The sequence below is a fragment of the Lagopus muta genome, chromosome 1 (assembly GCF_023343835.1).
Source record: "Lagopus muta isolate bLagMut1 chromosome 1, bLagMut1 primary, whole genome shotgun sequence".
Lineage (NCBI taxonomy): Eukaryota > Metazoa > Chordata > Aves > Galliformes > Phasianidae > Lagopus > Lagopus muta.
The window spans coordinates 69,490,565-69,515,558 of record NC_064433.1 but is presented as its reverse complement, the minus strand read 5'-3'; the positions used below and the strand labels follow the sequence as shown (position 1 = coordinate 69,515,558).

At 38.9% G+C, this 24,994-nt stretch overlaps 1 protein-coding gene across 4 annotated transcripts in view; it reads left to right on the top strand.

The window, feature by feature from the left end:
* The window catches only part of KIAA0930 (KIAA0930 ortholog), a 67,054-nt gene that overhangs the window by 22,811 nt on the left and 19,249 nt on the right, over nucleotides 1-24,994 (top strand). For 3 of the 4 annotated variants that reach the window (XM_048939108.1, XM_048939092.1, XM_048939118.1), the window contains exons 2-3: nucleotides 7,075-7,223; nucleotides 24,653-24,760. In XM_048939108.1, coding sequence (XP_048795065.1) covers nucleotides 7,075-7,223; nucleotides 24,653-24,760 — 257 coding nt within the window. The remainder of the gene's footprint in view (nucleotides 1-7,074; nucleotides 7,224-24,652; nucleotides 24,761-24,994) is intronic. The other variant, XM_048939101.1, reaches the window with a different exon arrangement.

The window sequence follows — 24,994 nt, the reverse complement described above, 5'->3', positions numbered from 1 at the left end:
TTCCTACTCTAGGTAGCTCTTTGCTGATTTGGCAGAAGACACTGTAAAAGTTAACTTTTGAAATAAGCATCCTCCCCTTTTCTAGTATTCCCTCATTAAGACTAGCTGTATGTGTTATATGAAATCAACGAAGAGGGGAAAAGGAACTTCTTACTAAATGATAGATGAGTGTCAGAAGTCAGATTACCCCTCTCAGTTCTGTTGGATACTTTGATAAGGAGCATTATGTGGGAGCGTGATTATTCATGGATGATTCAGAGTTGAAAAGAATGTGTACTCTGGAAAACACAGAGATATTTGGAAAGTTTAATTTGCATGAATTAATTTTTGCACTAGGCAGAAATGAGGAGCTTCCTTATGATGAACAAAATGATGCTGCAGTAAAAAAATATTGTTTTTTCTTGTTTTCTGGGGAAGTAAGTGGCCAGTCGTAGTTGGCATGTGTGCTGTGCTGAAGAAAGTACTGAATCATGATTATAAAGATGAGATATCTGAAGTTTCTGTCTGTTTGTGTATGGAAACTGTGCTGTATTGTAACCATAACCTTTTATTTTAACTTTTATGGCACAAATCTATTCCACCCAATGAAAGAACCAGTGGCTAGGTAATGGTGTGGTGTGGTTACAGGGTGGGGGGTCTATAACTCCTAAAAACCATCTGCAACAAATGTCCCTGGATACTGGGAGGCATTGCTTTGATTATACAGACTCTTTGGATGAGCTCCATATTTAATTATATGAATAGAAGTATTTTCAGAGTCTAGGCTGTCAAGAGAAGCAAGGGAGCAGTGGACGACCATTGCTATGGAATGTCAAATATGTTTTAAGGTTGTATTTTCATACTGGGAATAAAAAAGTTTTATGTTTTTGGCATTTTATTCTTTTTTTTCCTCCAAGGTGATAATTCCATCACTTTGCAAGTGGACAATAAGATAGGTATGTGATTTAGTTGTCAGATATTTCATAGTTATGAGCCATGAAGTTGAATTGCTACAGTGATGGTTTGACTTCATAGAACCTTTCAAAGTTCAATCTCTGGTGTGGGAAGGAAGCTTTCACTGAGAGAGGTAAACTTTATGGTTCAGCAGTAAAATGTGATGTGTTTCTCTCCCTCTTCACACAAAGGACCACATTTGCATTTCATCCAAGTGGCTGCTTGTCTCCTTTTAGCCTTTCAGCTAACTACCTGTGGCAACAGGCTTTGAATTTAAGGTACTTAAATTTCAATACACTGAAACTGTGTATTGATCCTGAGGCTCATAGTGGGTGTCTGCAGTTTATTTGTGTTTTGTGAAGGTGAAAAATGAGAGTTGTAGTACAATCTCTTGGCAAAATAGGGTACAGCAGCTGCAAAATCAATTGGCCTAATTTTCTTTCTTTGCTTTCTAACATTGATGACCCAATGCTCAAAGCTTAAGTTTTGTCAGCTGCCATAATCTCCCATAGAGATACTGTAAACCAAGTACAAAATAAGTATTATTGTAAGAGGCTTGAGTAGACGTGTATTTGAATGTATGGTAGCATGTTCTTTAAAAGTACTTGAAAAGAAAGGGAAAAGCAGCAACGCTTCTATTTAATCTAGACTGTCTTCATTCAGCTTCAAACTAGGCTTGATCTTTTCTTCTCTTTACTTGCTCTATGTTAGTAGAGGAGCATGTGGTGTAACTGTTAATTACAGACAAAAAAAAAATAATGTTCTGTTTATACTCTGCGTATTACCTTAATGGATGTATTTGTGCAACATGTGGTAGAGTAGGGGAACAGTTATCTCTATTTTGAGGTAAGAGGCATGCTGTCTATGGCAGAGAAGGAAGGTAAGCTATGGTGTCTATCTTGTCCCTGTCACTGTGCTGCCTTCCTTTTCTAGCTGGAGTTATGCCAGAGAAACTTAACATTGAAAGTATGTTGTCTTTTCTGACAGATTCAGGATTTGCAGAAGTGTGATTAGTGTTTGCAGAAGCGTGCTTCTTGCTATGCTCTGTCATTGCAGCTGGCGTTCATGGAAGTGCTCATTTCACGATGCAACTGCTTCTGAGAGGAATATGCTGCAAGGGTTTGGTCTGGGAACCTCAGTTTGTAGTGTGTTCCTTCTATATTGCCTGACTGGGAGCAGTTGGGTACTAGCAAGCTTTTGAATGCTTGCTGAAGTCTGTGTGAGGTCAGACTCAAGGGTTTAGATGTTGGCTTTTCATGTCTGCATTAGTAGAAGACTTAACTTCTGATTTAGTGATGATCTGGGGTGCTGGCAATTAACACAAGACCGGGGACATCTGTTCTGGTTTTATGCAGTTGTAGTTTAGCATATCGAAAGGTAGCTTTAATCTATGCGAAGCACTTCTCATATTGTCTTGCAGAATTCTTCACCAAATTCAAAACAAAATTAGTGTGAATTGCTCAGAACTCATTCTGGGTCTGCAATGACTGTGACAAAATTAGGTGAAATGAGTTTTATGATATTTCACAGTCAAAAGTAGCTCATAGCAGTCTGGAGTAAAGTACAGTAAACCCTGTCTGCCTTGAAATAATTGCTTTGCTAAGCTCAGAGTGGTACATGCTGAACAAAAAAAAGATGATTATTCACCAAATGAGAAACTGTCTTTTATTCTTTTGAAGCAAAACAATACGCTGGCGCATCGCTTTATCCACTGACTTTTTGGAAAGCATTAATTTTAGAAGAGAAAAAAATTGCAGTCCCCAGCTTATGTCAGTCTGGAGTCGGTTCCCTGGAATGAATGCTCAATATAAAAATCTTAATAGGTAAAAATGATTTATTTCATAGCAGCTGGCATAAATCTTGTTTCTAGTGAGGATAAAATCCATGTAAATTAATCATTACAGTAAATGGTTGTAATTAGGATTTATTCATTTCAAAGGTCTCATAATTATATAATCAACTTTTAGTGTATTAAGATTTATAGTCTCAACTCTTAATTCCATTTTATTCAGGAACAGAATTTGTTGGGGGAGGAGTGTTTTGAGAAGCTACTTGCTCTCAATTAGAAATGGAAGTTGGTTCCTTTTCAAATGCTGTCTAATTCTGGTGTTGCAGAAGGCTCAAATTCTCCAGCAAAAATAAACCTTACCATTTTAAAAGGACTCTTCAACTAGCTGGAGTCATAGCTTCCACCCATCAGCTTGACAGTGCTGTACATGTGTATGTGTACATCATCTGAACAAACCAGTGTCAGAGCAATGCAATAGAAAGCTGTTGCCAACTCAGGATTGTCTGGACTATTAAAACTTCTCTCTCCTTTTTATTTCAGTCCTTACCAAGTGCATGGAAGTAGTATTGAATACAGTAGTGGAGGGCTAAGGTCAGCAAACCAGCTGAGAGCTGAGTCTGTCTGTTTCTTTAGTGGCTGGCACTTGATGGGGCCAGAACTCCTCTGAGCCCTGGCATCTCGAGTACAGCTGAGGCTCCTTGACAGATAACTGTGACAGTCTGAAAAATTAAGGCCTCTTCCCTGTTCTCTTTATTGAAAAGAAAATTTTTCTTTGGCCATCTCAATGCTATTACCTAAAACAATTTAAAAAGCAGTTTCAAAGTTTCTCCTTAGCAGAGGTGGAAGGCTTCAAGTGGTACACTGAAAATTAATGACACGTTTGTAAGGATGTGACTTGCTTTGAAGATCTAATTGTTGAAGGCAAGACTGAATGGATTTATTTGATCTGTCAGTTCATGGCTTGATATTGGAATTGATTCCCCCCCCTCCCCCCATTGAGCTTTAGGAAGCTAGGATTGCAATGACAAATTTTCTTACTTCCTTTTCAAAGTTAATGCCATTTAATAGAAGATTGTAAAGGCTAATTCTTCATGTGCTGCTCCCTATCCTTCCTGCTTCTACTAAAATTAAATAAAAGCAGCTGTACTGCTGTGGTTTGACTCTTCTTGTCCTCCAGCCACTGCAGTCAGAATCAGTAGAACATCTTCAGGCCACTTTTAATGATACAGTAATGTCTGGAAATGTTTCTGAAGTTTGGAGGACAGCTTTCTCCAATTTTTTGCAGGTAGGATTTTGAACTGATGGCTGTCCAACATTCCTGTTGGGATTTTCCCCTGCATTATGCTGCAGTGCAGAAATAACTTCACTGCCACAGCACTTCTGTCCCCTTGTTTTCTGTTTACACTAATAAAATACATTGAATTAATTTCTTCTTTGTTCTCCAGCAAGGGCAGGAGGGCACATAAAGTCTTGGTATCTTTCTCTGTTCTGCCGTTCCCCTGTGTATATTAATGTCCTGCTATTAATGATGCTACCAGCAACTCATACAGCCACTTAGAATTGTGCAAGTACTACCAGAATCTAAAATTTATTTAACCCTCATTTATACTATTGAATTTAAATAACATGGTGATTCTTGTCTAAGGGGAAAGCAAAATTTCTCACTGATAGAAAAACTTTTCATTGTAAATTTATCAGTGTCTTGCGTAGGCTTATTTTGTTTGCCTATGTGTAAACCAAAACTGAAGTATTGTACTTCTAGGCGGTAGGTTGTCTTCAGTTGTTTGTTTAAATTCCATAGACTTCTTTTTATCTCCATTTTTTCCTAAAACTCCATATGAATTCAGGGCAATGTTTTTTTCTCTACTCCCTCCTCCTACCTCACATCCCTCCCCTTTAATTAAGGTTCTGAATTCGGGTACTCAAAACCCATGAGATCTAGTAAATTTTTTTGAGACCATTAATGAATCATGCTGATGCATGCCCTGTTTCCTACTCTTCACTAAATATAGAGGCAGGACTGGGTCACAATGTCCTCTGGTGTCACTGGTATCACATCAATCTTCTTAAATAAGGTTAGCTCTATCTTTACAGCTGTAGGGATTTTTGCCTTCCTTGTTAGTACTGAGGAGTCTGTTCCTGACGCTCATGGCCTGAATGCTTTGGAGTAGGCTGAATATTTGGAATATACTCCTCCAACCTACAGATATATCTGTTGGTATTTCAGAGCTGCTTGTCCTTGTGTCAGTAGTATATCGTTAAGCCTGAATAGCTCTTCTGTCGTCTTAGCATTTGTCTAGGAATATACTAAATGATGGTAATTCTATCTTTTCTCAGCCTAGCTGTGAGAATCTCAAACACATCTGAGACTGCTCTGGATTGGTAGGTAGGCAGCTGTTTGCCATGCAGTCCTGTTCACTTGCACCCAGAGGAAGGCTTCAGAGGGAGAAGGAGCACGGAACCTTGGAATTGTGCAAGATTCACCTTCTCTACTGGAAAAACTGAAATACAGTGTAGGCTTTATTTCACAATTGCACATTATGCTCTATGCTGGCTTAAGTAATCGCAGTGACTTCAGCACAGCTATGCAGATAAAGCAACTGCAGCTTGGCCTGAAAGTAGCCTTTATTGGGAACTTTCTACTGGGAACTTGGTCTTTTGCTGTTCTTTCATAGCCTTTTCATTAATACTTAGATATAATCAACTATATACATACTCTTGAAAATTATCCTTCATGATGTTGATTAATATAGTCTTTGTATGTTTCATCAGTGAAGTTTTATTTTGTTTTCAATATTGCTTTTGGATTTAGTTGAAAAGATGTTAAAAAAAAAAAATAAAATACTTCAGTCACTCATTTGTTTTCTAAAAAATTTGAAAGTCTAATCTCCTGCCCACCAAAGTCATTAAAGATTGGAGGAAAGATTTGGCTTATGAATACCGCGCTCATAATGAAGAAAATGTGCTGAGTTATGCTTGTGGATGAGAAGGTTGATTGATTTGCTTCATAAAGCCCTGAAGTTAGCCACTAGTGCCTAAGAAAAATCATGTTCATTGTTGTGGTATGTCAGCTTTCTTTTGCAATTGACTGGAAAATCTTTTAAAGCTTAATTCATGTATCACTGTAAATAAATGTAGCTTATGCAAGGCTCATCTCTCTGCAGCAGCATTTAATATGCTCTGTGTACCTCTGGGAGTGGAACACACAAGTGGGAATAGTTGCTGGGCTGGGGAGCATCAGCCAGTGCAGAGCTTTTGGGGAAATAAGTTGCTGTAAGGGATAGTTGGTCTGGAGGCTGTGCTGAGAGTCACATGTGGACACGTGTGCACATGTCTTATATGTAGCCAATTTCAGGTTTTTCTGTTTCTTAAGCCATGTAGGATTTTCAGTGCCATTCTCACAGATTTTGAAGCAGACAGTGAGTGGCTAACAGCTGCAGTTCCCACTTACCAAGACTCCTGAGGGAGTCTGTGACTGGGCTAAGCAGTGCTGAAGAATTTCAGCTCCGTGTCACCAGATGTAGATCTGAGATTTCTCTCTCTGTGTGAATGTTGGTGAATGTGCAGACATTGCAGTGTTGCAACACTTTAGCTGTTTTTGTTATAGTCAACCATGTTGAAGAGTTTCATGAAAGGTGAGGTCACCTTTGCTGTACCCCATTTTCCTGGTGAGAAACCAACTGCCATGTTCTTGGTGCTGTAATTTTTTCCTCTCCTTGAATAAGACACACTGTTATCTTTCTTTCCCAATGTTCCCCTTCTCCTCCCTGACTGGGATTCATGACTTCAAAGCACCTTGTTTTGTTGATGTAGAACTGATTTTTTTTTTTTTTCCTGATTAAAGAAGGTACAGTAGCTCCTGCATAAGTATGTTCTTGTTGCTGTGTATTGATTTAAGGAACAACAGCTGCTAGCTTCTGAGGGACTAGCAGCGCTCCTTGAGAGCGTACAATAGATTTGCTGATGGATTCATGTCGTTATCCTGGGCATATATTGACAATATGTGTATTTGAAACTATTCCTTTAGTGCTTCTGAGAAATTCTGGCTCTCTTTACTGGTCCTGTACTTCTCAATAGTACAGGCATAGGCAAGACATGCTTGTTGGCCTTGGTTTGTGTTTGTCATGTAGGGGAGCAGACAGATTTGAAGAGGATGATTTTGGTTGACCATGGCCAAAGATGGGCTCTGAGTTTGTGCCAAGTAGTGACTGTGTCGTGCAACAGAGAAGATACTACTTGGGGCTGTTGGGCTTGACTGTGCCATGCCTAGCAAAGACTGTGTGTCACATTAGGCTCAATCAAATATGATGTTTAATGACTCTTATTTCCCCTTTCTTTTGTGTCTTTCTTAGGGTGTTTCAAAGATGACCGTATCGTATTCTGGACTTGGATGTTTTCTACATATTTTATGGAGAAATGGGCCCCCCGGCAAGATGATATGCTCTTCTATGTCCGTCGAAAACTGTCCTATGTTAGTGGTGATAGTACAGATGGGAAAAAGGTGAGTAATTATATGTACCTTAATTTGGGAAATTCGAGTGAATGTGGTGTTTGTTGTTCTGGAGAACCTAATGCATCTGAAGAACTGCAGACCAATGGTGAGGAACTCCCATATTTGCCTACCATGAGTAAAGCTGATCCGTAGGGTTAACATTGCAAAGTTTTAAATGAGCTTCACTATCATGGGCTTGGAGAGATAAGTGAGTTTGTACGTCTTTTGGGAAGTTTTTTGTAGTGGTCTGCCTGCATTTATGGGAAAGTGAGGGTATTCAAACTATTGTTTTCCTTTTCATTGATAATATTTAATGAATTGAGAATTTAAATCTGTGGGAAGGTAGGAAAAAGAGGAGAAAGATCATCACTGAAATTTTTCTAGAAAAAGGCTTCCTAAGATACCAGAGTATCTGGAATAAACACCTACTGTGTACTGTAATGTGTATACCTACTGCTGGCAAAATACATGCAGACTGCTAGAGCTGGAATATGAGTGAAAGAAGTGGAGAAACTATTTTTAGGTATACTTAAGACCATTTGCATTCCTGTAGAAGTACTATTTCTCGAAAACATGTAATCAGGTAGCTTAATGTTGCTGCAGAGGCACTTTGCAGTTACTGGTAAGAGAAACTTCTCAGCATGTCGTGGCAGTTTTCACCTTAGTTGAGGGAAACATTAGCAAGAGAAGTGATAGTTCTAGTGCAGATGAAGAATATGACTTATAGGGTGGTCAAAAGAGGGAAGGTCATTGTGATAGGAAGAAACTGGGGTTAATTTCCTTACTTAGGTAAATAATAAATACTGTTGAATCACAGATGTATGTATATAGTGTGAGTTGTTTGTTTATTTTAAATTGGGTGTGTTGTTTGGGTGAAAATATGGTCACATAGCTACAGTTATCAATTTCCTTGAAAAAGGATCCTAAAAGAGACTTTCCAAAGGTGTGTTTTTGGTTGCTGCTTTTGTTGTTGTTGTTGCTGGACACATGGGAAATGCAAAGGGTTATCTTCTCTTTCCAATATGCCTGCAAGTTCTATCGTGCCAACCACTAAGGAAAGGATGATAGAATATTGACCTTTTCCTGTCTGGCTGGTACTTCCTTACTTTTCAGCAAAGAATTCAGGATAACATATTTGCTTGTTTAAGACTTGGAGGAAACTTTGATCCTAAATCGTTCGAATGATTACAAATACATTTGTCTTTCACATCAAACAACACTGTGGCTTTGTTTAGCATAATAAAAAGATGCGTCCATTTAACCTCTTATTCTTTCCCAACACAGGAGGTGGACCCTAGAGGAATTCTGATGGCTTAAAATTATTTTATGGGCTCCAATCAATCTCTGTTTAACTTATTAAATAAGTTCAGACTGTTTGAACCTCCCTCAGAGAGGAAAGTGAAATAACCCTTGCATTTGCTATCAGAGCTTTATTTAAGCCTCATTAAAAACCTCATAGATAATTTTGATTTGTGAGCACTATGGTAAGTGGTAGTTATTGCAGAATCAGCATTAGTGAATTGCTTTAGTGAACTGCTTGCCATAACAACTGACATGGAGAGCATATGTTATATGTAGCTCGTAGTCAGTGGAGGTTTATAAAATACTGTTTTGCACCTGTCCTGTTCAGTGATAAAATGGACTTCCCGAGATCTTTGAATTATAAATAAACAGCTTTTGATTTGACTTCTTGGTATTTCTTTCTTGAAAGATGGTATCAAAATACTCGAGTAATATCATTAAAAGAGGAAAAAGCTGGAGACCAGTGGTTTTTTTGATCTCCCACTGACCTCAGACATCCCTGTCATCCACTCAGCTGTGTGCTCTCATTTATATCCCCAGAGGTATATTGCAAAAGTGGGGAATGGGAGATGTTTTGGCTTGCCTGGGACCCCAGAGGTAGAATCAGAGCTGCCCTGCAGGCATGTGCCTTGTGATTAAATGGTGTCAAGCTGTCACTAATGGTTGCTGTCTGTAATGGTGACTTCTCTGTTGGTTATGCAGAAGCCTGAACATCGGGTATTTGTAGAATTGCGTCTATGTAACTTGGGTATATGATAAAGCAAACTCACTGTAGTTTTTCTGTAGGCATTTATTTGAATCATAGAATGGCTTGGGTTGAAAAGCACAACAATGATCATCCAGTTTCAACCCCCCTGCTGTGTGCAGGGTCACCAACCACCAGACCAGGCTGCCAAGAGCCACATCCAGCCTGGCCTTGAATGCCTCCAGGGATGGGGCATCCACAGCCTCCTTGGGCAACCTGTTCCAGTGTGTCACCACCTCTGTGTGGAAAAACTTCCTCCTAATATCTAACCTAAACCTCCCCTGTCTTAGTTTAAAACCATTCCCCCTTGTCTTATCACTGTATAAGCTCCCTTCAAGTATTGGAAGGCCACAGTGAGGTCTCCCTAGAGCCTTCTCTTCTCCATGCTAAACAATTGCTCTGCACTTATCTGGCAACTGCTAGTTTTGACTGAAGAATGCTGGTAAAGGCCTGGGAGATTAATTGCCCTCTGATATCTCAGAGTATTAGTTATATTCATGAGCATAATACCTGCACAGCTTTGAGCACAGTAGTCTCCTATAGGCTGCTTTGGATACCAGCAGTAGGGTTGTTTGTTTTCTGACATAATGAGCTCATGCAGCATGCTCATATTGCATGCTATAAAGATGATTTATGTCAGCAAGAAACAAGTGATGACTTAGCACACACATTACATGTTTTGATAGTTGTCCTCTGTGTTTTAGGTCATTCCTGCTCATGAAATTTCATTTTGAACAGCCTTTTAAATGACCTGCTTCATAGACCTCATAGTGTAAGGAATTTTCCATTTGCTTCTCCTTTCCACTTCACCAATTTCTAAGCTCTGTGTATACAAGTGAAGCAGCAATTAAGCTCTTAGTATGGTCTCTGCCAGGGAAGAACTGCCGTATCTAATTCTGTACTATATGTGTTACAGATTCTTGGATCCCAGGTAAGTGCCTTTAAATGTTTTCTTTTCTTGGCACTTTGCAGTAACAATCTTTCAGTTCTCTGTGCCAAGTTTTGAAGATGCTTTTTTTTCCCCTATGTCTTTAAGCAAAATTATAGATTCCCTGTAGGATCAGTGACAGCAGGGCAGTGTGGAATGTAGCTCTTCTCAAAGATGATTTACTATGTTTTTAAGGTAAAATCCCTTTAGCCCATGGCTCTTTATGTGCCAATTAAGTGAAGAGTAGAAAAATCCTTTTGCTGCTGCCTTACACTGTATCTAATATGACCAACTGGAAAATACAAGCTCTGATCCTCACTTAAAAAGAGTCCCTTGTGTTGCCAAAACCTTTAAGGTTACAGTGGTTGGACTTGGGATTCTGACTTTAAAATGGCATTAGATCAAAATTTAATATTTCTTAATCTTTCCAACCCAGTAGCCATTTATAAAGGATTACGCTTTGTTACAGTTGCAAGCTTCTGATCATTCTATAGAAAGCAGCTTTACCTTCTCTTAGGGATTAAGAAAAATGCTAGAATGGTGTTAGCAGGGATAACTGTGTAGTAGGGAAACCAAAGTAAAACCTCTAAGAACAGTGTATCAGCAGAGCAGGGTACACCTTCTGGCATTGTTATCTGGCAAGGATGCTGAATTTATATGGCAGAGATATAAGTACAAGTGAGCTTGCCTGGATTTTGGAGTAGGTCCTATTTTCTACAGCATCCTACAGTTGTGAGCTAGTGGATTTGATGCCAAATGCATATGGTAGTCACTTAGGCTGCTAATTCTTCACTAAGCTTAAGCTACTGATTTGTCTGTGGTTTCAGAAACAGAACTGTGCAGGAGCAATGGTTTACATACTTACGTGCATGTGGACTTGTGACACAACAAATATTGGCTGGAGTGGGAGACTAGTTAGTTTCTAAATGACTTCAGGCACATGACTCCCACTAAAATTCACAGTATTTCTTAGCTGAATATCTAATTCACATTAACCATCTGCCTGGCTGAAAGATTTGACAACCTGAACTTATAATTTATAACACTGCATTTCTGCTAGGTTCTCTTATTTTTCTGTCCCTCTTGGAACTCTTCAGACCCATGCTTTTTAACACTGTAAATAAATAGAATGTCTCCTGTAGAGATACTTGATGTGCTGACAAATCCACATCACCATCTGATTATGACAGAGAAAGAAATGGCCGAATTCTGAATCTTGTCTGCCAGATAAATTGTTGTCTTGTACGTGAACAGTTTTGTGGGAACAAAGAATGATTACGACATATACAAGTCAGCAGGAAGACTACTGTTTCAACTCTCTTGCTTTGCTAAGCTTATGGAGATGTTACAGTGAGTAGGAACAGGGGCTTCTGCAGAGAAGGAGAGGGTAAACATATTGTTCTCCTTTTGAAATGTGAAAGAGGAGCACTGGCGTTATCAGATTAATATTATGATTTCTTGTAGGGATCTCAACATTTAAAATCTAAAGATTTGGCTTTTCTTTTTACAGTTAGTCCTCTCATATTTCTGTTTTTCCAGTGTTATTCTGCTGCTATTTGGTTGTCTAAATACATGAACATGAAAAAACTGCTACTTGGTAACCTCTGCTTGTGCTGTATTTTTATCAAGCTCTCTGTGACAGAGAAACTTCATCTGGAAGAGCAGAAGCCCAAGCCTGCTTTACCCTACTGATTAAAGAGAATTAATAATTCAAATCTCAAATGCTGTGTGTCTAAGTCACCACGAGGTTAAGGGACAGCTGAGCACTGCTTGGCTGGGCTGCTCAGCCTGGAAAAGGTGCAGTGTCTGCTTGGAGCTCCCTGAAAACCTCATCAGACTGCTGCTTCAGCATAGCATGTAGCCTTGATCTGAGGGTTATGCAGGCGGTGTCAGCTTGCTCATTATGGTTATGAAAATGCCTGTGTTCTGTGTTGAAACTTGCACTATTGTGCAAGCTCTGGAATATTCTAATCAGGTCTCTAATGACACTAGTAATTAGGACTTAAAGGTTTAATTTACCTACTAGTTTTCTCATGTTTTCTGTTCAGTAATACAGTTTATACATTTCTACATCCAACAGAAGCGGTTTTAAATGTGATACTTTATTAATGTTCCATAACCTTATTTTTCCTATGTCTGCCTGCTGCCTGAGTTCACGATGAGACATACCTTCTCTTTTTTTGCTTACTGGAATCTGCAGTCAGCACAATGTATGTTGCTTCAGGTACTTGTGCTTCTCTGTGAAGGACTTCAAAGAGGTTGTCAAATACGGTAATAAGGCGGTGGTAAGCAGCCTGTTTCATCCCAAAATATTGCTTACTTTGTAGTCTGTGGCCACACTTGATAGTGCTGAAGTAGTGACACATATCTATCCTTTCAGTTCTTGAATGTTGGTTTAGAAAATTTATAGGGAATTTGAATTTGGGAATTAACAATGCAATTCAGAATAGAATAGAATAGAATTACTTTAATATTATTTAATATTATGTAATATATCTGGTAGGAGTTATTTGTGATGAGGAATTATTTGTTACGAGGGCTATAGTCAGTTTCAAAGGTGCTTCCTTTCCTACTGGTATATTAGTTATCCCAATGATGAAGAGTGACAATAAGAATCCATTGAGAAAGCATCCTCTGTGCCTTCTACTGTTGTCTCATGGGAGGTAAGTGAGGTCTGACTTTAACTTCACTATTCAATTCAGAACCAGTCATAGAACAAATTCAGTTCCTGCCCCAGATGTGCTGTTGCTTGGAAGGAGATGATGCAAACAGATCGAAGTTGGGCAACATTTGCAGTGATGCTTTGTCTTTTCTGAATGAGTTTGGAGTAACGAGCAGTGTAATTAACCTTGAATTTCAGGGGGTCAGACTTCTCAAATCAGAGCATTTCTCACTCTAACGGATGCTAAAATGTGGACTCTAATGCAGTCTTGTGCCATTAAGTTGTCATTTGCAACCAGATCAATATGTGACAGGGGAATTATTAGGCTGTAAGGAATTATAGCTGCACTAACACTGACCTGAGTAGTGAGAATAGCTTTGCAGAACTGAGTATCAGGAAGAAAGGAAGTGGAAGAGAATGAAGGCTTACGTGTAGATTGACTTTGTTGTTTTCAGGCTCAGATTGCAACTGAGCTTATCCAGTGAAGGACTGTGATGAGTGAATGCATCTGCAGATACAGCTACCTTTACTATCCTCCAGCCTCGGTCTTTCTGTGTTACTGCACTTTAATTAGTGAAAAATATCTGAACATTGTGTAGTTGAATGGTACAAGAGTAGGATTTCAGCAGGTCTTGCTACCCTTGTTTTCAGCTGGGATAGAGTTAGGTTTGTTTTCTTCATAGTGTCTGGTATGATACTATGTTTTGGCTTTTGGATAGAAACAATGTTGATAACACGCCCCTGTTTTGGCTCTTGCTGAGCAGTGCTGCACAAATCCAGGGACGTTTGTGCTTCTTATGCTGTCCTGCCAGTGGAGAGGACTGATGGGGCACAAGGATCTGGGAGGGGACAGAACCAGGACAGATAGCCTGAACTGGCCTAAAGGATATTCCACGTGATGTGACATCATGCAAAAAAGCTTTTAAAAACTGAGGCAATTTGGCTGGGGGACAGCTGCTGCTCAGTGACTGACTGGGTATCATTTGGTGGGTGGTGAGCAATTGTGTTGTGCACCACTTGTTTTGTAGGAATATACAATATTGTTATCATTACTGTTTTCATTTCCTTCTTCTTCTTTTCTGTTTTATTAATATATATATTTTTTTAAATCTCAGCCCACAAATTCGTTTTTTTTCCCCTCATTCCCTCTCCCATCCCACTGGGAGGAGGGAGTAAGCAAACAGCTGTGTAGATCTGAGCTGTTGCTGGGTTAAACCACAACACATCATCAGGGCTTTATTTGTGGAAACATTTTGAACAGAAATATGCAAATATGAGATACCTCATTGTTCAGACAGGAAGGAGAAGAAGCATTCATCTTAGGAATTAAGTAAATGAACTATACTGGTTTTTATACCCTGCCTCTACCCTTAAGCCTGTGTTAAAAAGCGCTTCAGCAGTGCAGGCAAAACACTAATATGGCAGAGTGCAAAGCCCTTTTTTGCTGTTCACAGATGTATGAGGCTTTATCCTAAAAAGTTGTTTGTTAAGTCCAAGAAAAAATTCCCAAGCCACCTGGCTTATAGTCATGGTATTACCTGAAGTATTTAAATCCTGTTTCTGTGCTAAAAGAGGGAACAATAATCCTGGTCATTTTGCTTTCTTGAAAATCCCAAGTTAGCTATGGAAAAAAGAAAAACACTCTTCTCTTTGCCTGATTAAATGTAAACTTGGGTGATTGGGAGCCGTGCTGAACCTGATCAGATGTGGTGAAATCACCAAGTGGGTATTAACCTTCTTAACTGATATCAATCCTTAGGAATTAAAAAAAAAACCCAAATATCATACAAGTGATTCCTCTTGTAAAGAGTTTCCCAAACATATCTTTCCAGTTCCATAGCAACAAGCGGAGTCTTTAAGTGATATCAAAATATAAATTAATTTTACAGTGCAATATTTTATTGACACTTTTATACCAAATAGAAATATACTATGCAATCAGATGTTTTTTTCAACTTCCCTGGCACTTACTTACCGTATTTACTTACTGTTGCTTTATATATTTCTTATGTGAAGACTAATAGATCTTGCAAGGTCTGCAGCTTTTAGTGGCAGGACTGTGAGTAGGATGATAAATCTAGCAAATCAACTTTGGTCCAAAAGAAAAGGTTGTATTTGGTGAATCTGTTATTAATGAACATCATATGTAGCTATTCCTCTTTGAAATCTGATCGTAGTTTTTAGTGACTAGCCTGCTTTTTAAACACTTCAATCTGTTTGAATCCACAAAGATGATTGTGGATACAGCACTGTCAAATATACTTGAGGTAAGTGGGTAGAACTTGTGAATACCTGGAAGATCTTGAACGGAAGTCCCAGCTCTTCTATAACTAGTGATCATTTTGCTTTTGACTTCAGTGGGCAAGGCTTTCATTCCCATTAAATGAAAGTTCTAAAACTGTTCAGTGAGTTGCAGAATAATATAGCCAAATCTCTGTGATCCCTAGTAAAAAATAAATAAATAAATCTCCCCAGCTACACTTGCTTGTTGCTAGTAGCCTTCTGTGAGTCCTGTGTTCCTTATGAGCGCAGTCTGGAATAGGAACAGTATTACAGCAGTGTCTGTTATCAGCCATACCAAACTTGGATGATGAAAAGGGTAATCCGCTACCCTTCTCTGCGGCTTCTATTCCATCTGCAAGTACCCTCCCCAATCCGTACCTGTACATTCATTTAGCATTTGAAATAAGTCAGTCAAGTTGATGTTAAAGTTAAATGTCAACTTGGTGGCGGCAGTGGAAGGTCATAAGCCTTCACTTTGGGATTGTGATGTGGGTTGCTGAGTTTCTCACCTGCAGGTCTTGAATAAATAGCAGAAGTTAATCGCCCAGCATTTCTTAGGCCAGCAAATGAAAGAGTCCAAAGCTGTGAACAGATTCTCCTGGCTGCTTGTGTTATGGAAAAAATAAGAACTGCTGTTGAGCATGCAGCTTGTCCCATTTGGACCTCTGGAAGATACTGGAGATTGAAACCTTTCTGCTGTTTTGATTTCTTTAGAGACAGCGTAAAATCAACTTCTTAGATTATTTACTGCTCTTTCTATAGGTCTGGCTTTTTGACTGTACTGAGATGGTTGTGGCAAAAGTAGTATTGAAACAAGTTAGATTAAAAAACTGTTTGCCTACAGCTGAACACATCTTACACAAAGCAGTTCACAAGCCTTTTATTGCAGTGGTCTTTGTTTCAGCTTTTAGTTTGTTTCAGTTTAGGTGTGTCTGGCTGCCATAACTACTGGGCATTATGCTGCCTTTTATGTAGACTCCAGGATATGTTCCAGGAGCCTCAGGTGCAAATTCTAAAAAATTAATAGTATGTGGGAAAAGGGAATTGGAATCTTGTTTTGGAGGGCCTTCTCCTTGCCTTCTAGAGTTACTGCTGATGAATGGTAGCTGATAAACCTAAGATGAAAACTCATTACATTTGAAAGAATCTTTTTCGTTTTAGTATGATTGCATACGCTTGTCCCCTTTAAAATATTGTCTTGGCTATAAATATTCTAGGCAAGGGATAGAATGTAATTTGTTGTTAATGTCATTGTCCTTTCTTGGCTACTCTATTTGACAGGACAGGGGATGCACCGTTCCCATAGGGCTTCTCTGTATGCTCAAGAAAATGCCAGACTGCTTTGATTTGCTTTCCATTTAATAGAGACAGGTCTGTCAGTGCCAAGTGGATGAATGAGCAGATGGATTTTCATGGTTGACTTGGTCAGATCAGCTCATGTTGTCTTACTGGATATATACTCTACAGTGATGCTTGGCAGCCCGTTAAAAACATAAATGTTTGTCTCACATACGTCTGCAACTTTTGCTTGCCTGTTAAATACATATGAAATAAAAATCTTCAGAAATTGGAGTAGTGACCTCTATGCTACACTTCCAAGATTTTTTTCTGCAGAAATCCCATATTTCTGTGTCAGAAAGTCCTGACAGCTCCTGGGATGCTATGTTTTCCTTCTGAATTGTCATGTTGATTTGTTGTTGCATGCTGGCAAAGAAGCGTGGACTATCCTGCATCTCTGTGCTTTGGAGGGGAGAGAGTGCTCAGAGAGAGAGCATTGCCCTAAGGGCAGCTAGCTTCAGGCAGTAGGGTAAGCTTGGATACGTTTTGGCAGATTTTTGGCAGATCTGTGTAGCCAGCCTTGAGTCTGAGGAGCTGGACTAGTTGCTGAAGCCAGAGTCATTGCAAGATTTTGGCACTCTACCACCTTTTTAAGAGCAAGATGAACAGACATTACTTCACACCCTTTCCTGGTACTGAGCTTTGACTTGGGCTGAGTTTACAACCTAGTATCTGCTAATTTCAGTCATGATACGTGCTAGTAAAAATTCCATGAAACGGGGTAGAGTTCTTGGCATTAAATCAGGAACTTGCAGCTTATTGATTGTTGTTGTGGTGTTTGGTTTTTAGATACAGAAATCAATATGAACCTTTTCTCTTCCCATCACCAGTATATTAGATTAGCTTGACACTTTTTGTAATGCTGATTCAAAATTTAGGGTTCTAACATCTTTAGCTCTTATAATATTAATATTTAGAGGATGCACATGTGTGTTTTGTTCTTTTAGTTGAAACAGTTAAGAGGAAGTTTACTGGGATTTGAAGTACTTCAGAGGTACAGAGAAAGTAAAATTAAAAATTCTCCTGGAGATCCTCAGCATTTTCTTATAGCATAGCGTCATTAACTTCTATAAGAGGACTTGTGCTTGGAGTTTGCTCTCAATGCCTTTTTAAAATTAATTCAAGCAGCTTATTACAGCTGTCTATGAAGCATATTCGTACCAATGATAAATATCCATGATAAAAATATCAGTGATAGCCTTGGTGGAGTTAGTCATGCAGACGATGCAGAAGTTTAAAACTATATAGGTTTTTGGAAACACACTGAAGCAGTGGTAGTGAGAATTTTTATCTTTGCAAAAGTGGAGGAAAAGGAAATTGCTTTTTGTGGTGGAAGGAGCTAAAGATGGCTGTTGGTACCCCAAAGCTTGTTCTTGCTGTCTGACCAATTTGTTCAATTAAGAAACTGCTAGAGCAACAAATTCTGTCTCCCTCACATCCATAAACTGCCGTAAAACTTGCTATAATAGCTCTTCTGTGCTGTATGAAGTATTTCAAGTTATGTCTAACACACATGTTCAAAGGGTCAAGAAGCAGAAGGAGCTTTAACATCCTACCCAGCTTAGGAATGTAACTAAACTTATGATTAACTGCAACATTGATGTAATTTTTTTTCTAAACTTTGCTTGATAACTGGTTCTAAGCATTTAGCACTACTTCTTTATTCTTTATTTTAGCTGATCTTTTCTTTTTAGGGATCTTTCATTCTGTTAAGTAAAAATTTTAAGTAAAGCATGAGAGAGGAGAACAAACTGGGACTGTGTTTGTAGAGTGAGAAGGGAGGAATCTGAAGCATGGGAGAGAAGGGCATAAGTTCCTGAAGTCAGTGAATTTAGAAAAATATAACATTCATCATGAGTGCTTCTAAGGCTCCACTTTGGAATTATACCTGCCTGGTGCAGGGGAAGCTAGTAAAGAGAAAACTAGCAATGTGATAAATGCAAGAGGAAAAAGTTCCACTGTTGGAAACTGTTGGGCTTCTCAAAAGTTGAATGCACTGTGTGATGAAACAGTTTTAAAACAACTGTACTCTAGTGAATATGTTTGGTGTTATTCTGGTTTTGTACAAGAAGAAGGAGTGAAGAAGAAGGGGTGGGGGGGGTTGGGGAACAGCTTTTAGTGTCTTTCTTGATCCTTTGAACCCCAAACTTGTCAGTGTAAATTCTTTAAAACTGGCCTTTATTACTAAATGGCTGAATGGCAGCTGGGTCTGGAGATGGTAGGAGGATCTCCTAACTGAATTTTTAAGCTGTTCTGTGAAAAATTCTTGGATGCTGTTCAGTCTCTTCCTCCTCTCTTTCTTCAAGCTTACTTCCCCTGAACTGTTTTCTGATGAATGTGATCTAGGAAACTGAAAAGAGGTGCTACTACGAGATATGCCTGTAATCCCATTGGATTTCATTTAAAAGAGAACAAGAATCTATTTGTTGTTTTGTTTTAGAGATGGCTTTTGAATACCAACAAAATAGTAAGTCTTGTAAGTCATCCTTCCCCTGCTGCCCAACTAACAGCTTGTATTGATTTTGATTAGATTTCTTTTCAGGAGTTTTTCAAAGGCTTATGAATTAAACCGCGCAAGTGAGGCAATGACAACACCTGTGTGAACTGAACAAATAGCATAGCATTGGCAACTATGTAGAATTCATGCTGTCCTGTGTGAAAAGTAGGGGGAGCATGTCTAAATATTATAGCATTCCATTATTTGGGGAATAAATGGACATGGTGAGGAGAAGTATACAGTATATCTCAAAGATTTTTAAAGCTGGGGTTCAGGTGGGTTTTATGGTGAAGTGCTTCAGCTGTCTGTATGTGTATAACTAATGTGTCTGTCATATTCAGTGTTTCCAGCATAAGATCTGTGATTTTTCTGTCACTTGAGTTGTTCTGCAAACATATCCAGTTGTATTACATTTCTGAAAGTCCTGTTTCTGTGGATAAAACTGTAGTAGATGCTTTGCTCCTTCTCATTAGAATGTTCTTTTGTGCAGATCATCAATTCCAGCAGTTCCAGTAATACTGTATGTTCCCTTCTGCAATAACCTACTGATGGCCCTGCCAGGCTCTTTCCAGTGCCTCTGGTGTCACAGCAGCATAGTCACAGGCATTGCATGAATCACAGAATCATAGAGTCATTAAGGTTGGAAAAGACCACTAAGATCACCTAGTTCAACCATCAGTCCATCCCCCCTGTTAGTTTAAAGTTGTGACGCCTGGCAAGAAAGCAATCTAATGCAAAGATGTACCTTTCACAGGTCTGCTAAAAAGAATCCAGCAAAACAAACTAAAATTTAATCAAATTACATTATTTTGAAAATTACATTCTAGGCTCTCTTTAGAGCTTCATTTTCTGAAGATTTTCACTGTAAAAAGATTTAGTGTAGCTGTAGCAAGTAATCCAAAGTTTTGTTTTTTTGTTTTTTTTTGTTTTTTTTGTTTTTTATCACCACAAATGATCTGAACTTTGAAGATTGAAATTTGGAAAGGCTGGAACTGGCTGCAAGAATGAACTAAATGATTCTATGATTCTAAATGGAAGACAGAATTTATGAAGTCTGAGAGAGGGTGAAAGCAAGAAAAAAAAGCAAGCAAGGAAGTATTTGCTTCCTGATCTGAAAACTGAAAAACTCTGTCATCTTCTATGATCTTCATACCCTACTTTGTACAGACTCAGTGTTCCTGATGTGTCATGAGGGTTGCTACTGAGTTTTGATGTTGGATAAGTCTTCAGTTAAAAGAAATCCTAGAGATGGACCATAGCTTGGCTAGTGTGCGAGAAATGTGCAAGAATTTGCCAGGATTGACAAAGAAATGGGGCAATGGGAAACTCCTAAATGAAGTCAGTGAAGTCGGGGAGCAGACACCAAAGGGAGATACTGGTGAAGAGGCTCCACAGAGATCGCTGACTGGGATGGTAGCATCAGAGCAGATGCAGATTTGTAGATGACACAGATTGGTGGTGCATGTATTAGTGAGGGGAACACTGTCACTGCACAGTATGCTCCCTGAGAAGTGTGGAACTCTTTGTTACTGATGTAGGTCAGTACTTCAGTGCCAGGAGTGCATGCAGGCTCTGAGAAGAATGTACAAGTCTTGAAGCATAAGTAATTTAGCATGAGATCGTGGAGCTGCTGCACAGAAAAAGCGCAGGCCTGATGTGTGTGAACAGTGGAGTAGTAAGAGTGCGAGTACCAGTGCTGTGCCAGTGCCAGGGATCTCCAGTACTGGTGAAATACTGAGAGAGTGGGAGGGGATTAAAAAAAAAAAGACACAGTTTGCAGTTGTCCAACTGTGGGAGGCACAGAGACCTCCTAAAGGAATTATTCTGCTCAGTTGTGTGTGAAAGGCTAATGAATGACAAATTTAAAGTGTGCAGATTTTTTGATGCAAACAACTTATATACATATGCTGAGTATTAAAGAGTAGTAGAAGCAGGCATGTCAAGAACCAGAGGATGGAAAAAGGATAGTAGATGAATTAAATAAAGTTGCATATTTTTAGCCAAGAAGTTGTTCTCAAAGCATGGTATTTCCCTGGGTGCTGCCTAGTCAAATATGGTTGACTGGGTATTATAAAAAAGTACCAGGGTGAAATGTCTTTGATGCATAGGTGGTCATCCTAGCTGACGTAATTCTTTCTAGCCTTAACTCGCTAGCTGAAAACTTTATATGGATGGCATAATGGTTTTCAGCTTGCTCCAACTGTAGAAGGGTGCATTTGCATTTTGACTTCAATGAGGAAATTCAGGTTGGCTTTAGGATTGCTGAGAGTAGGTAATTAGTACTTAATGCAGTTTATTAGTTTTTCTCACGTGCAGCAAAGCACGCCTAATGTAAAGCCAGCCAAGTGAATCAGCAGCAGACCTGGATCCCAGGCTTAGGTAGAGATGTTTTCTTGAGAGAACTTGTCTGTCCCCTGAAAGCCAGCGTGTTTTCCACACTTTCCTAACTCTGGAAAGCTGAAGGTGGCAATGTAAATTAAGGCCAGAAAGTCACAAAACTGTTCACTGAGAACCATGAGATCCTGAGAAATTTTGTGCATGTGCACACACCCCCATAGATTTTATATATGCTGTGTATATCCATACATACATTTACACATTTATAAATACATATATTAAACCAAACAACAACAAAACAGGGCTTTTGCCATACAACTTCTATGTGAATCTAAGAAAATGCTTTTGTAAGGCAAGTGTTTCTCTTCAGTCATAGAACACTGTGCTCAGCACTGGCAGCACCAGTTTATCTAAACTACAGTACTGGCTTCTATTACTGGAGACCTCTTGGGATTTTGATATCTCTCCTATTTGTTAGAACACTTAAAGGTCAGAACAGCGAACGTGTTGATCTTCTGTTTACCATACTTTCAATCCCAAGTATCTCCTAGCAGCACTGCAGTCACTTAAAATAGTTCGCCTAAATACAAAAGATTAGTACTTACCCTCTGGTTTTCATATTTTCTCATTAAATTAAGAAATCTCTTAATGCCAGTTAAGAGATAGTCACTTCTACAATATTTGAGGTAGCATAACTGCAACTCTTTTGCACATAAGTAACCTTACAGAAAAATGGGACTGTTCGGGTACTTCTGGCTTTTATTTTATGTGTTTGGCATGTATGCTGCTGCTGTGTAGTACCAGGAAGACGAGTATAGGAATGCTTGAGTGAATTTTTTTAGGGAACTGAACAAATCAGATCAACCTGTCAAGGAATTTCGATAGCTGATTCTAAACAGTAGCTAATAATGTGTATGAAACACTGAGAATTCATGTTTGAAGTTTTGTTGTTGGTTGTTGTTTTTTTTTTTTGCTTTTCTTAAAGTGATTTATTTATTTGTTTTGAATGTCTCCTTTCATAGTGACTGATGCTGAACAAATCGCTGCAGGTGGATTCAGCTCCAGTCATCCTTCCAATGTGCCAGTAGCATTGGGATTGCATTATACAAATTGATGTTATGGGAAATAAATCAACAGGCTTGAATCAAGTGGCTGTTACCTTCTGGCACTGTGGCAAAAGAAGGAGGTTAATTTGTGAGCTCTTGAAGACACTGCCTGTGTCCTAGTTGGTGTCACCTGTCTGTGACCCATGTGGCTTATTGTCTGGCAAAAAAAAAAAAGTTTTGGTTCATCTTACTTGAATAAGTTTCCCATTGCGTTATAGTGAAGCTCAAGGGCTTAGCACCTGTGGAAAGGATTTGCAGTGAGCTGCAGTGCTCTGACCCAGAAGCTGTGCTGCTTGGGAGTCAGATGCTAAATGAGTAGGGAAAAGTCTTCTTCCCAGCTTGGGAAAAAAAGAACTCACAGCTGATGAGAGAGAGGCCATTGCCTGTCATTATCACAGGGTGGGAATGGTGTTATGTGAGAAAGTTGTAGTCAAATGTCTCTGATCGACTTCTCCCTACCAGCGTGTGAATTAATTTTATGAGTAGAGAACATTGGTAATCAGCTTCTGTAGAGAAAGATTTGGACTTCATCATGAAGAGATGATTCTGCCTGGGTTAAAATAAAGGTTTTGTGGACACAGAGGCGGAATGGCCTGAGGTGTCTGCTGTGTGCTTCATCACCCTTGACCTGTTGTTAGCTGTACCTGGACTTTTACCCTTTAATTGTTGAGTTGTGCTCGGTTACGCTTGCCTTCATCCAGTCCTTCCTTTCTAGGCAGCCCAACTTTGTTTCACAAGGTATTTCTGGCATCTTGTTACTGTGGTGGTTCCGTGCTGTTAGGCATAAAAGTGCAAATCTCACCTTAGTTTATTTGGAGAGGAATTTTTATGAGATCAGCTGCTCACAGCTTGGTCTCAGGTTTTCACAGTAACCTGATCTGTGCAGTTATGATCTTTTTCATTAGTAACATAGGAGCTTTGGAAATAAAAACCAAAGGAGTACATATGTGTCTAGTATTTTTAGAAGATATTTGTAAGGAAAAAAAATTAATAACAAAATAATGCATTCAGCTTTCATGGTATCTGCATGATGGTGTCATGCAGTATTTTGTTCATCTTTGTATTTTTCAGTCTTGTAACTTTGTCCTTCTTGGAGGACTTGAAACAAAAATGCATTTACTACGGGGCTTAATGTTACTTTGTTTGATTTTGTTCATGTAGTCAATGTTTTATGATAATCTGTTGTCTAATAAGCTAGCTCTACCTCTTTTCTTTGGGCTATCCACAACAGGTTCAGGAATTAACCTGTTTGTATCTGTGTTAACTAGTCACCGTATTCCAGGAATCTCAACAGATGTTTAGGAAACATTAATGTTAACTAAAAATATTTCTCAAAGAGGAACAAATATTTTTCCAGGTGTATCAAGATAGTGCATAGCTTTGATATCAAAGTATGCTACCTGTGTCTCTGTTTTATGTACAACTTCAGAGATAAAGCTGTTCTATAGATATTTTAATTTTTGTGAAAATTAAATGTGACTTCTGTTTAACCATGTGCACTACATCAAGTTAGGTTTTTTGTTATTTCAGCTGCTTCAGTTTGATAGCCTTTGCAGAGTTGTTTCTACTTCCTGGGATTTCTTAGGCTTTTTGTATTTTCTTTTTTCAATACATGAAAATGTCATATGTAAGTACTGGTCCAGCCTAGTACTGTCAGTGTGAACGTGTAGAAGAGGGTTACTAAAATGTGCTTTCTGAGGGATTAACTTGTGAACTTAATCGTAGAGTCTCCCACTACACTTGGGAACAAGCTTAATTCTTTCTTTCTGCCTCCACAGTGACATGCAGATGTGTTGTGTTCTCTTTTTATCCCTGGTGATATTCTGCCTTCATGGGATTTTTCACAGAGCATTTGTAGGCTTCTTGGGATGAAGGTTTCTCATTGCTGGTGTGATGGCTTTGAGTTCCAGTTCCTGCTGCATGGTATTTTTCTCCAAACAGCTACCAGATGGATAAATGTGTGCATTCATCTAATGTGTTTCTATTCCAAGGGATTATGTTAAGAGAAATGCATGTCAGGGTATGGGCAGCAATCTTTAAGTCACTGTAGCTAAAACATACCCACACATAAGGAATAAACGAAGTTTTGCTTCCATGAAAGGTCTTGGGCAGCAAAATCTGATCCTTACAAAAACATGTCAGGAATATTTATTGGCAATGTGTAGTGTCTGGAGTCAATATTAAATATGCATTTGGCACCTTTGGGTAGTATTTTTCAAAGAGATTTGTTATTTTCTTAGCAGGTTGAAGTTGAAGTTTATCGAAGAGATTCCAAGAAGCTTCCTGGGCTGGGAGATCCTGACATTGACTGGGAAGAGAGTGTCTACTTGAATCTCATTCTACAGAAGGTAACAGTGATGCTTACTTAATTTTCACATGTTGTTAATGGTGCAAAGGTTTAAGGGAAAGCTTTAGTCTGTCCACATTCCTCTCTACTATTGGGAGGATTTGAACATTTCTGGAAAATGGAAACAAAACGTGTTTTTTGCTTTTGTTAGAGTCTGAATGAACAAAACCAGGAATAATTGTTCTTTTCTAGTAGAGTCATAAGAGCTTTCTTCAAAATCTTTGAATGTATCCAG